Below are 13,444 nucleotides of genomic sequence, written 5' to 3'. Positions count from 1 at the left end.
TTAAAAGTTATAAAACAGTAAACTTTATAAGCCCCAGTTCCGGCTATATGACATTTGGGTGCCAAATGAATAGGGTTTTGTCTATGAATTAGATCGTAAAATCATCCATAGCACAGACAGATAGGCTCACTGGCTATAAAAAGTCACGTGGTGCCATTAAAGTAAGTTTTATGGTTTTGGGGAGTTGTCATCCAACATTATATACCACATAACATATAATCACACTGACGATGGACTTCATTTGACTCTTTTGCAGGCTACGTGCGCCTCCTGGCCATTCAAATTGTCAGGTTTAGGTACAGAAGTATCCATTCCCCCAAGTTCTCAAATACTCTCTGAAAAAATGGCTCATTGCAAGTTAAGGTAAGTTTCGTGCACAAGTTGCTTAAGTTTATTTGTACAGTGAAGAGCTCGCCTGTCGTTGCCTGGCTCCTTCTTAACGCTGCCCCGTTGATTCGGACGGGAATAAATAATATTTGAAAGGTGCGGGTTACAGTGGGTGGGGGGCCGTTGTCCCTCCTCCCCACTTTTATCTAACCTCTCCTTTTTAAAATTTTATCCGTCAAATCCAGGCAAACCACAATAAGCGACTTTGGCAGAGATGGATTTTGAGGCCTAACTTTAATTACTTTGACTACGGCAAATGATAATGACTTCCTTTGCTTCAGGAACTTTTCCGTGCCCAGTGATTTTGTTTATTGAGGGGGCAGAGAGTCCGCAGGCGATTTTTTTCAAAAAAATATATTTTAATGAAAGGAACATAGATCTGGCTATATCTGTAGACTGGGCATCCCTGTCTTTGCGGGGCGGGATGTGTGTGGAATTGACGCAGTCGTAGGTTTTCCAAGATAAGTTTTCCAACTTATCGTCTCTAAAAGACAAGGAAGGTGCGCTCCAAGTCTGACTTTTACGTGGTTAAGGTTCTTTGACATTTATCTCTCCTTCATAAGTACCCTCACCTAGCTACATCTCTCTCGGTGTCCCTCTCTGTGTGTACATAGAGTGTATATATACGCAATTTACACCCTTACCGTAGATTCCCCACAACCCCAGTGTCTTCATTTCCCGCTGGTTCCTTTATCCCTTCCCATGAAGGAACAAATTGACTGTAACTTTTACAGGAGATTCTACGTGCCATTGGAGTGCTTGGAATTATGAAGGACAATACGCATAGGTTTATAGGCGATAGTAAATAACCCCATTTATATAGATATCCATATATATATCTACATACACACATTACTGGCTGGGAATTGCAGGCTAGGCCCCAGCTGCCTGTTTATTTCAACATTCTTTTTTTCCCCCTATTTAAGTAGACTCTTCTCACTAGAGTGTGATTACTCAGCAATAAACTTTATGACCGGATTCAACTTTAAGTCTTTGAATTTCCAGGGTTGAAAGAGAGCGTGAAAGAGCATCCCTTTTTCCACTGCCCTTCTTCTTTTTGTTTTGTTTTGTTATTTCCTTTTCTTTCTTCTCAGCTTCTTTGTACTGCCAGAGCCAAATCCTGGAAATCTTTGCTCACACGAGCAGCTTTTAAGTCTTATCAGTTGTATCTTTGGAGCGCCTTGTAGCTAAAAGCCATGCAGGTGACTAAGAATTGGCAAGATAGGACCCTACTCTTTTTGAAAAAGAAAGTAAGAGGGGCCCGTACAAATGGGCTCATACGTTGAGGTGACCCCACGTGAGGTTTGAAACGATCTCGCCCCAATTCCTGCCTTTTAAAAAACAACAACAGATTGTTATCAGCGTGTGGGGTTCTAGAATATGCTTTTCCACTCTTATATCGCTTTGGACATCAGAGGAAAAGACAGTGTTGCCAGAAGATATAATAGCGTAATATAACATAAGCGTGCCCTGTCCTAGTGGCTGTTTGGAAAGAGATATTCTGATGAAGGATATTTTTTCTTGTGTATAGGTGGGTAATATTAGAAGGTTGAGAAACTTGCAGCAATAAGTGAATATATATCTTAACACTTCAAATATTTTTTATACATTTCCCTGAATACATATGGATACGCTAACAATGCTGGGTGGAGAGGAGCAGTGTTTAATTATACATTTAGTCCAAGCCTATGTGGCAGAATTAATCACACAGAACCGAATGCTAATACTCCTGGCATTTTTCATGGTATTTACTTTCCTACACCTTAAATAGTTAGCAATGCGTATACACGTGTCTGAAAACATGACTAGACTTTTTTCAGTAGAAAAAAATAAGGATTTAAATATAATGCAAATCTGCTAAAGAGAAACAGACGGCTGAATTACAAATCCATAATCCAGTTAAGGGAAGGACCTGATTTTACACTTTTTTTAAAAAAAAATCCAACGGGACTATTGTTGGACTCCTAAAGTATTTACTGGGAAATTCGAGTCCAGGCTTTCAAGGGGATATTTCCCCAAGTAAAATATGACTGAAATCCAGGTGCTAATCTACTTCAGTTTACATGAACTGAACTTTAGCTTCTGTTTCCTAGTGAAAAACAAGGTCCAGTTTAAGCTCATTCGGGGCTGGATGTGATCTCATCGTCTTGGATGAGACCATCTGAAGGTTGTGGTCATTCTGCTCCATACCTAGGCAGAAGAAAATCGTACTGAAGTCTGTTGGATTTACTTCAAAAGAGTTCAGGAATGGAGTAGGGAAATCCTGATGCCGTCTGATTTTGTAACTGGGGGGAAACAATTCATTGAGCTGAATGCTTAGTTAACTCTTACCGTGGCTACCTAGCGATCCAGCCTTTTGATTGCTAGTTGACTGAATGGATACTAGCCAGTGAAACACATACAGCTTTGTGAACAATGTCATTTAGGCTGCAATCCTATACTCACTTCCCTGGGAGTGAATCCCATTGAACTCAACGAGACTTTCTTCTGAGTAGGCAAAATACCCCACGCACAAAAAAACAAAACAAAAAAAGCCAACCCCTAAACACAAGATGAATTCATTGAACATGCGAATAACTATGGGAATTGTCACTATTTAAAAATATTTCTAGTTTTCTGCCGTGCCACCTTGAAACACTCTACCGAATAACCTAGGCAAAACACATCCACACGAAACTCCGGAATGTAAAGCCCATTTTAAAATAATATTGTATGTGTATTTAGTGCAAGTATATCTGATGATGATGACTGTCGTATCACTGTTGCTTTCTTTCTCTGACAACTGTATGGTTTATTTTACTTAAATTACCGCGAGCAATTCTGAACCTTAGAAGTACTTCGCTGGGCCAGATGTAAGCACCAGCGCCATTAAAGGTTAGACAAGGGTGTGTGTATATAGCAAGGGCGTCGGAAGACTTCACTTTCTTTAAAGCGTAAGATGGCTTTTCTAAGTCACATGATTCGATGGTTTGCGCGTGCCCCTCACTACAAAGCATCATGGGAAAATTATTAGTGGCGTTATCTTAACGAATTAATTTCCTTGTCTTCAAAAGAGTGAAATTGCAAGTGTTTGCTACCTTATCTGTCCAGCTTTCAACATTACATTCTAATATCGAGGACATAAGCACTTGGATTGCATCTTTCCTGTAATCCCTCTCTTTCTTCCCCTCTTTCATCTGATTTTCTGATCTGTATAATTCGGCCTTTGGGAGTTTTTTGTTCTTTCTATCCACTCTGATCACACAACCTCTATTTTTCGCAGGCTTTGTTTTCACGATTCTCCAAAATCCTAGTAGTTTCCCTGGCGGCTAGCGTTTCTCCAAAACAGCTCCTCCACAATCACAGGGCTGTATGGTTTGCATATTGGACGCAAACAATGCACTGTGATCTCAGAGAGAAAGACACCATGTTTTCCAAAAGGCGTCTCTTTCCAGGGAGCCTGTCCCCTTCTTTTCCTTCTCCACATAACCCTCTGAAATGGGCTTTTCAATAATAATATTTGTTATGAAGGTTATTGGGTAATTATTGCAGTTTTTGTGAAACAGTCCTTGCTCGAGGTGAAGTCTGTCTCTGGATAATAAATGGCAGCCCGCGCAGTTCATTGCCAGGTTAAGTAAATGCAGAAACTAAGATAAATCTGCACACTCCAGAACTCGCCAGCAGAGCTCGCTTTAGACCAAGTTCACAGTCAACTTGCTTTCTCCGTGGGCAAGGCTTCTCGACTCCGTTGGATCAGGGTCTTTATTAAATAAATAAGATGGCACAATGGCCAGCCTGGATAAATTGCCCGGTCACTGCGCCCCACTTCGCATCCAGAATTTACACATCTACCAATGGAAAGCACATCGCTCCTTTCAGTATAATCTAGTTAATCTCCCACGCTGGTGTCTGGGCTTTGCGTTTGATTTTAGAATTCGGTTTCAGTGATGGAAGCCGTTGAGGCTGCTCTCTTTTTTAAAAAACCCCAAACAAACAGCCATGCAGAAACTGCATTCCCTTAAAATCTTAGCGAAAAGGGGAACAGTCAAGGCTTGATGGCAACAAACAAGAGAGATGGAGATTCTTTTAAGGAGATAGGAGCTGCTCCGCTTTTGTATATCTCTGTGGTTAGGGCGTAACAACTCTAGGTCAAAAAGTTGAGGGTCAAAAGTTTACGTTGTGCGCCACTCTTAGTCATGAGCCCAGACAGAGTTTGATGTCAATGTTATAGCCAAGATCTTGACTATCAACACAAAAGATAAAATAGCTTTGAGTTAGGCGTGTATCATAGTATGGACTCCAGGTGAACTCTAGTGGTTGAATGACCTCAATTACCGAGGAAAGGATAGAAAATCCCTCTTTTCAAAGAGTAATGCACGTTGTATTTCATCTTGAATTATCAACCACATTTCCCCCATTGAATATCGTTGGCTGGCAGATGCATCAGGTGAATGCGGGCGCACATTCCCCCCCCCCCCGCAACTGCGCATACACGCACCACCACCAATGCATTTTAAAGGTTCGTGCGAGTCCTATCAGAGTCCATCGGAAATTTCCATTGGATTTTAATAGTTCTGAATCTCAGCGAAGTGGACTCTTGTTCACAGAAGCGTACGCCATAGTACAATTGTCTGGCTTTTAAGTGCCACAATACTCTGTTTGTGTGTGTGTGTGTGTGTGTTGTTCGGTTTTGCTACAGCAGACTAACACAGCTAGCCCTCCCAAAAGGCTCAGTGAGGTGCCAGTTGAGTTCTTAACTGCCCAGTGGGTACCAGAAGAGAGCCCGCTGGGTGATAGCAATATCTGAGGAAACGAGTAGACTGAGATGACCATCTCACTGCCGGATACCGCAGGAGTATAAAATTCAAACATGACAATACTGGAGAAGTCCAGATATGCTGTCTTTCTGAGTGAAAGTTAAGGGATGACCCTATGCAAATTGCATCCCCCCCTCATCCTTTAGGGTTATAGGTTTAATAAGAAATATATAGCTTCACCCTTTTGGCCGCCTTATTTAGCCACAATGAAGCTTCATTTTGTCCTCTTTTCCCCCCAAAGCGTGTTTGTATCTGAACAACTATTTGTTTCAAATAGGGAAGTAGGCATTATTTATTTAGCTATGAGTAGGATTGCTTCCTGAGATGGATTTTCCGTTTTCACTGTGTTGCCAGATGTTTTGTTTCTTTTGTGTATTTTTTTTTTAATCCGAGAAGGTGCGTTTTTCAGTCCTAAGAAATACAGAATATTTCAGAAAGATCCAGTGAGTGGTTTATTACTAAGCAAATACGTAGGAGAGATTGCTCCTTTCAGAGGTGTCGAAACAGAGATAACGTGCGGGAGAAAGTAAGCAAGTTATTATTAGAAGGCTTTATCAATGCTTTGAAAATACACAAAGAACTAGGGAACACCTCCCCGTTCGACAAGAAATAGTTTTAATTATAAGGCGAGGACATTGGGATTCCAGGAAACATATTTGCAATGTCTTTTGGTTTTCCATCAGCGACCTTCTCTTGAAAATTATCTTGCAACGTCCCCCGTCCCCCCGTGTCTCCTATATGTGCTTTTGCACTGAAATTACCATTGTAAGGTGGAGGGGGATGCTATTCACAACACACTGTTAAAAACACGCCTCTGCTATTTCGGTTTTACCCTTGAAATACTGCATTGCCTATTTGGAAATTTAATTATAGGAAGCATGAACATTGCAAGGCGGAATGTTTGCCTAAACGTCCCTTTTATATACAGAGGACCAGGGAGACTGTTCCGAAGACAACACTTCTTTGACTCCGCCTGTCCTGAAAAACTTGGCTAAAAAAAAAAAATAGAGGGAGAAAAAAAGAGAGAGAATAAGATCTCTGTGGAAAGTAGCAAAGCGAAACCTGGCTTTCTTTCTCAAGGACTCCTAGTGCCAATTTATTTTGCTTCCATTTAAGGTGGAATTTTGGGCGGGGGGTGGGAGTAGGGACAAGTTTTTTCAAATACAGAATATTTCCAGAAGGGCTTCAAAGAGCATCTGGAAGAAGTATCGCCTTCTCAAGTCGTTTTCTATTCATTCATTTTTTTAAAAGGTAAAAATAAAAACGACACAGTGGGCTTTTGTTGCTTTGATCGGAGTCATACCCATATAGTCGGAGGGTCCTACCTCTAGCGCAGCACAGACACTGGTACTTGGTGCGTAACGTGACCTTTGAAAAGATTAGCCTTCTCAGCCTCAAATGTAGATGCCAATCGCCCCATCTTCCCCTTCTTTAGAATTGTGCTTATTTACGGTCCTGGACGACCAGGACCTCAAAGTCCAGTTGCCAAATACACACACACGTACACACACGAGTTAGATCCTTATAAATAAAATCACCAATATTTCGGAATGGTGGGGAAGGAAAACATCCCAACCTCTTGTCCCAAGAATGAACTCCATAGGAACTCCATCACACCATCCTGTTCCCTGGGAGGACCTTTTGCTGATTCAAAGGAAGTTTAGGATAAACGCAGCCGCTGCGTTATCACAACGTTTACATGTTTTCTCGCACGGCCGCCTTAAGATTCCTTCCCCATTTGCGAATAAGTGACCTGCCCAGAGCCTCCCTCTGCCCCTTGCTATTTTTTTTTAAAGACGCTCTTAAAGACCTCGGAAGGGGAAGAAAAAAACCCCCTAAGTCCAAGGCCGAGGTGAACTTCAGGTCAGCGCGTCTAACAAATATGAAAATGTCGCTTTGTGAAGGGCACGCCTTGTTATTTAACAAAGACTGTCAATGTGTAAGATTAATAAGAAACAAAATGCGCCCGGTGTCACTTTTCGGTCACTTTGAAACTTGGGGCAGGCTTGCATTCAAGAGTGAAAGCTGGGTTAAATATATTCAAAATGCCTCGAATCAAATTCAAGCCAGGCTGCCGGGTGTCGCTCTCCACCGCCACCCCGCCTCCCCCCCCCTCCCGCCCGCGTCTCTATTGCTCGCTCGCTCCCTCTCTCCCTCCCAGGCGCGTGGGCATGTTGGAAAGTTTAATTGCATAGATTATCTATAAAAGCGCAACCTAAGATTGCGATGCGCGCGCACACACATCTATATTTACACTCTGAACTTGCTAGTCGGGGTTGGCACTCTCCGCTTATCCATTTACTTGGTTTGCTCCAGTTCTGAGACCGGCTCCTGTTTCTTGGGAACCTTGGATTTTATCTTGCCATCAACTTTCATTTCGGTCAATCTTCCACGTTCTTCACTGGTTAGCTGCTAAACTTCAGCCTCCCCTGATTTGTGATGATGATGAGGTCTTGGTGCTGAAATCCCCCTCACTGAAATGTATGTGGTTTAAAAAAAAAGATAGGCGATGCTCTGAAGCAGTTTCAGGAGGCCAGGGTTCAGGGTTCGGTGTAGGTTCGTTCCGGGATTTGCTCCGCGGAGCCATAAATCTCTGGAGGGAGCGGGAGGGGAGGCTGAACGTGGAAACCGCCGCATATGAGATAACAACTTGGTGGTCTTGGCTGGGCTCTTGTTTATGATATGTAAACCGCAAAGACGAGGAACAGGCCCATCTCTGCAGCCTGATAGAATCCCATGGAGGTGGGGGTGGGGGGGAGAGAAACCCTGGCTGCTCCCGCAGCTGAGCAGCTTAGGTCACCTTGGAGATTTACAGCCCCAGCTCTAGAATCGTATTCATTGCTTGTTGCAACTGAGCAAAGGAGACACCCAGTGGAAAGCTGACCAGGGGGAAACAGACCAGGCTCTGAGATACAATCAGAAGAGCTAATATTAAACAGCCCCTGGGACGTTCTCCGAAGGTAATAATCAGCAGACAAAAAAGAGAGAAGGTACCTGCTTTCCTTGTTTTGTTGTGGTTTCTTTTCTTTTTTTGTTTTGTTTTGGAAAAAAAACCCTGCGGTTTTGACGCCTGGTGGTTTTCTGGTATTTACTATCGCCCTCAGATGCAAGGGCACCGCTTTATCTCAAGGGAAATTGATAGTGTTTATGTCAGAGGTGCATCTTGCAGTGTTTCTGTGCCAGAATCGCACCGTCCATTTCAGCGTGTGCGAGAAAAGGGGAGGGAAAAGCGAAACAAAACCCTGCGCCTTTGCTTTAGCCGTTTAACACGAAACCATGGGCTTAATTGTTGCTGTTTGTAAGTGGCAAAAGACCTCCCCAAAGGGACAGCTTTGCATCCCGGTCTACTATTCCGTGAAACCATAAAACGGGACTGGAGCCGGTTGTCATTCCTACAAATGTCATAGGCGCGCAATCAGCGTTAAAAAGCCAAGTGTTGGATCCTGCTATTTGACTTCCGCATTGTCTGCGAGTGTTTTACGGCCTGCCACTCGCCAGTGGCATCATATTTGCTTCCACAGTGTATGGTGCATTCGAGAAAGCTTTGCATACATAGAGTATCCACTGGAGATGTACAAGGTGGGGGTGGGGAGGGCTCTTGCTATTTCCAGGACGGAGGTATTTCCGATAGTATCTGGAAACCAGCACTTTTATTATTATTATTATTATTATTATTATTATTATTATTATTAGTATTATTACTATTATTGTTATCGTGGAGCAAGGTCTCAGCAGTTTAAGGGAGACGCACAGAGAAGAAGAAGGGAAATTCAACGAGAGCATAAAAATGGGACCTATTGAGCGCACTGACACACATTTATACACAAAGAATTGTAGCTGGTTAATCTAGATGCAATCGTCATCCACATGAGCGCCATGAACGGTTGATACAACCGAAAAAGTCATCAGTCCACACTTCGAGTGAAATAATCACGATGAGAATGAACACCTATTCTATGGATCTTTTTCTTAAAACTAAACTGGTTCTTTGGGAAGAGGGCAGAGCAGCATTTTATCAAGTTCCAAATTCTTATTATTTTTAACTAATATTTATATTATATTAAATTAAATGGGTGTGTCCCTAAAGGCTCAAATATTAAAAACGAAGGTGGGTCACTAGACCTACCAAGCGGTTGAATTAATATATACTATCATAAAGGCTAGTTTAACGTCCAGATTTCAATTACCCCCCTAGGTCAGGCCATCGCCTCCTTTTCCTTCCTGTCTTGTAAACGGATCAATTTCCAGCAATCGTAACACAAGTCGTAAAGACTATTCACGACGCTCAACTGCAATGTTTACGGTACTTGTGAAAGATAACAGTGTATTCTGTTTTAAATAACCAATTCCTCTCCCTTTCTCAAAGGGAAATACTGTTTCCTGGGGACTAGATAGCTTTATTTATTTATTTAGGCATGTGAATGGGCTTAATTCTTGATCTTAACTGCCTCTCTAGTCTGCTGGAGGTTTTGATTAAAATCTATTCACCTTTTAAAAAGAAAGTATTTTTATATTGGCCTCTCTATTTAATGATATGCCCCCGCAGCTCCAAATTTGCCACGGGGTGGAAGATTTTAAAAATAATTAAATTATCGTAAAAGAGCAACATTTAAAAGCCCCCGGGAGGTATCAGAGAGAAACAAATAGCTAGTTGCAATTAGGTGGTCTCTGTTTTCATAGGATCGACTGGTCTCATTGATTGCACTGCTACCGTCCAATCACTCATTGATGCCCCCGAAACCACGCGATCTCGGGTGCCCTTTTATGTCTCGGGAGGACACGGCGTTTCCTTTGCTTTCCATGACTTGGTAAGGGCTGGAGATACAGAGAGCGAAACCGTACGCTGCGTTTGATGTTCGGTTTCAGATACATATACAATGCTGGCGCTCAGTCACTTTGCTCACACTGTTGCTACCCACGGCCTGGTGCTTGTGTTCAGAAATAGCACACATGCGCAAACTCTCAGCTTGTGTTCAGGAGGATATATTATTCCGGAATAAGGACTACCCTTGGCTCCCTCATCCTGATAGCACACAAGGACGTCTCCCGCGACATACACTTTTCGGCTGCCCCAGATCACTGCCTAAACCACCTTGACCTTAAGTAGCACATAGCTGTTTTAAGGGGTAAGGACCGTGCGTGGTTAGTTTTATGTGACCTAGCATGTCAAGCAAGGATCCCTCGCTGCTTTCACTGGGGAAACTCGCTCAAAGCAGCAGCCCCCTCGCCCACAGCTGCATGGCCCGGAGGCTTTCCTCTCGGCCTAATTCTCTAGTTAGGCCGCTTGCGCCGACTTCGGTTCTGACTGCCGCTGTCTGGAGCGCGCAGAAAGGAATCTCCAGCTTCTCCTTGCCTCTGCCGCGAGAAAGGCAAGACAGGCAGGCAGGGACCGTCCTGGGCTTGTCCACCAGCGTTTCATTTCCTGATCCGGGCTCTGCCAACCGCGTAGCAATTGGCCCTGCCGGTCAGGTGGTGGGGGTGGCACTGGTGTGTGTGTGTGTGTGTGTGTGTGTGTGTGTGTGTGTTTGCGCGCGCGTGTGTTCCAGGCTCTTGGGGTGGGAATTGGAAAGGAAGGGGGGAGCGGAGGCCCAAACTTTGGCAGCAGGCGCTTGACAACAGCAGCAAGGGGGGTTGGAGGAGGAGGAGGAGGAGGAGGAGGGAGGGAGGGAGGGAAGGAAGGAAAGAGGGAGGGAGGGAAGGAAGGAAGGAAGAAGGGGGAGGAGGGGAGGGGCCTCCTCGAGCCCAGAAAAACGACAACGCGAGAAAAATTAGTATTTTTGCACTTCACAAATTAATGACCATGAGTTCGTTTTTGATAAACTCCAACTACATCGAGCCCAAATTCCCTCCTTGCGAGGAATATTCGCAGCTCGGCGGCGGCGGCGGCGGCGGGAGCAGCTACCACCACCACCACCAGAACCAGCCCCACCATCAACAGCCCCACCACCACCACCCTCAGCCGCAGCAGCACCTGCGCCAGCAGCACCACCAGGCTCACCCCGGCCAACCTCTCCCCGATTACTACCAGCGGCCGAGCAGGGAGCCCGGATACCAGCCGCCAGCGCCGCCGCCTCCTCCGCCTCCTCCTCCCGAGGCGCTGTACCCCGCGCAGCCACCCCACCACTACCCGGAGTCGCCTTATGGCTACAGCAGCCTCAGCGCCACTCCGGGCCAGGAGCAGCCGCCTCCCGGAGCCTCGCCGCCGCCACCGCCTCCTCCGCCGCCACCCCCGCCACCGCCTGCTCCACAGACTCCCGCGCGGAAGGGCCACCATGCCCCGAGCCAGCCCTTGCTCCAAGGCCACGTCCCGCCACCGCCTCAGCCCCACCAGCGCCATTGCGAAGCAGCGGCGGCGGCGGCGACAGCGCCCGGGGGAATCCCTGCCTGCCCGCTCTTGCCGGACAAGAGCCTGCCCGGCCTGAAAGGCAAGGAGCCGGTGGTGTACCCTTGGATGAAGAAGGTCCACGTTAACACGGGTGAGTTGACCACCTTCTTCCAAGGGGAGCCGGGATGGCTTGTATGTGTTTATGTGCGTGGCGAGGTGGAGGAGGCTGGGCTAGGCTGGACTCCGAGGTTGTGTGCATATACGTGTGTGTGTGTGTGCTGGCGCATTTCCTAATTTTAAAAAAGCGCGCACGCACACGTGAGAAGCCTTTTGTACTCGGGGCCCTTTATCAAGAGATTTACGAGACGCCAAACTGTTAGGGCAGTAATTATAGTCCCCATAAATTTAATCGCCCTGCCTGTGGCTCTGGGCCACGTCTCTTTGAAGCTTTTCTTGAACCCAAATGCCCGTCACCATTTTTTATGGCTCCCCAATTGTCTCCTATTGTCACGAGCCTGTGAACCATTTTCTTCCCCGCTTCTGTGGCTAATCTAAACCCAGTGTCGAGTTATTATATAATAATGATAATGTTCCGTTGCCTTCTTCTCCTTTGTGTCCGTGCGTGTGTGTGTGCGTGTGTGTGCGCGCCTGTGTACGCTCAGTCAACCCCAATTACACTGGAGGCGAGCCCAAAAGGTCTCGAACTGCCTACACCAGACAGCAAGTCCTGGAGCTGGAGAAGGAGTTCCATTTTAATCGCTACCTGACCAGGAGGCGACGCATCGAGATCGCGCACACGCTCTGCCTCTCCGAGCGCCAGGTCAAGATTTGGTTTCAGAACAGAAGGATGAAGTGGAAGAAGGACCACAAGCTGCCCAACACCAAGATGCGCTCCTCCAACCCCTCCAGTCTTAGCCAGCAAGCCAAAGCGTCAGCACAGCACCATCAGACACCACCGCCCAGGGGTAGGACGACCCCAAACTCAGCAGCGCTCTGATGGCCCGACAGACGCAGGGACACCCTAACCCATCACACGTCCCGCTCCTGCCTGATTTAATTTGCCATAGGGACTATATTAAGGGGCATAAATGCAGAACAAGAACCAGTCACAGGGCACGTGTGTTCAAACCAAAAACCAAAACCAAACACCTTGGACAAAGTGTTCACCTTCTGTAAATATGACCTTTCCATTCCCACCATGTTTCATTTTTTTAATTTATTTATGGAAATACGGTCCACCTGCAGCATCATTAAAGAGTTGAGGATGGATCCTGTACCTAAGAAGGACCCTTTGCAGATATGTTTTAAGGTGTCAACATATGTTAATCAGTGACTTTGTGACATGTGTGTGTAAATCATAGACTTTGTCTTATTTCGTGGAACATTCGTGGACTCTCAATTACAGACAGAAGCAAAGCCATCTTATGACGTGGAAGTATTTTGGAAGTTGGAGTGGGGACGATGCCCAGAGACCCCAGCACCCTCCAGCCCTTACCGACCAAGAAAGTATGTTTTCTGTGTAATAAGAACAAAAAAGTGTAGTCTCTGCTGTAGTCGTGATACATTATCCTCCCCCGACGGTGCATTTGTTACTTTTTTATAAAAAAAAGAAAGAAAAAGAAAAGTACACCAATATTGCTATAAAGACTATTTCTGTCTTTGTGTCTTGCCATAGTCAAACGTCCGTGTACAGTTTGTGAAATCTATGTGTACACATTTGTGAATGTGTGATGTATATATAATGTCCAGTGCTGGTAATAAAATAAAATAAAACAAAACCACACCTCTCTGTACAAAAATAAAACTTAAGGCACTAGACACACCGTGAGAAGCGTGCATTTGCCTAGAATGTGACTTTGTTGACATAAACATGAAAACTCTCGAGGATGTCATGTGTACAAGCTGTTCAACCCATTCCTTAGGAGAGGCCGAGTAC

The 13,444-nt window shown here is 45.2% G+C and overlaps 2 protein-coding genes across 6 annotated transcripts in view; both read left to right on the top strand.

The window, feature by feature from the left end:
* HOXA3 (homeobox A3) overlaps positions 1-13,444 on the top strand; it is a 52,419-nt gene that overhangs the window by 13,501 nt on the left and 25,474 nt on the right. The window contains exons 1-2 of one of the 5 annotated variants that reach the window (XM_079948057.1): positions 230-363; positions 9,379-9,486. The exons of 2 other annotated variants lie outside the window; for them this stretch is intronic. The gene's annotated coding sequence lies outside the window, so the exon portion shown is untranslated. Of the gene's footprint in view, positions 1-222; positions 364-7,404; positions 8,144-9,378; positions 9,487-13,444 lie in introns of those variants that run through there. 2 more of the 5 variants (XM_079948059.1, XM_079948056.1) reach the window with 2 other exon arrangements.
* On the top strand, positions 10,889-13,326 carry HOXA4 (homeobox A4). The gene is made up of 2 exons (XM_079948084.1): positions 10,889-11,659; positions 12,171-13,326. Exons 1-2 carry the CDS (start codon positions 10,978-10,980, stop codon positions 12,503-12,505), a joined length of 1,017 nt encoding a protein of 338 aa, XP_079804210.1. The 5' UTR covers positions 10,889-10,977; the 3' UTR covers positions 12,506-13,326.

This window comes from Podarcis cretensis (assembly GCF_951804945.1).
Source record: "Podarcis cretensis genome assembly, chromosome: 12".
NCBI lineage: Eukaryota > Metazoa > Chordata > Lepidosauria > Squamata > Lacertidae > Podarcis > Podarcis cretensis.
The sequence above is the reverse complement of the archived record's forward strand: the minus strand, read 5'-3'. Positions and strand labels throughout refer to the sequence as shown.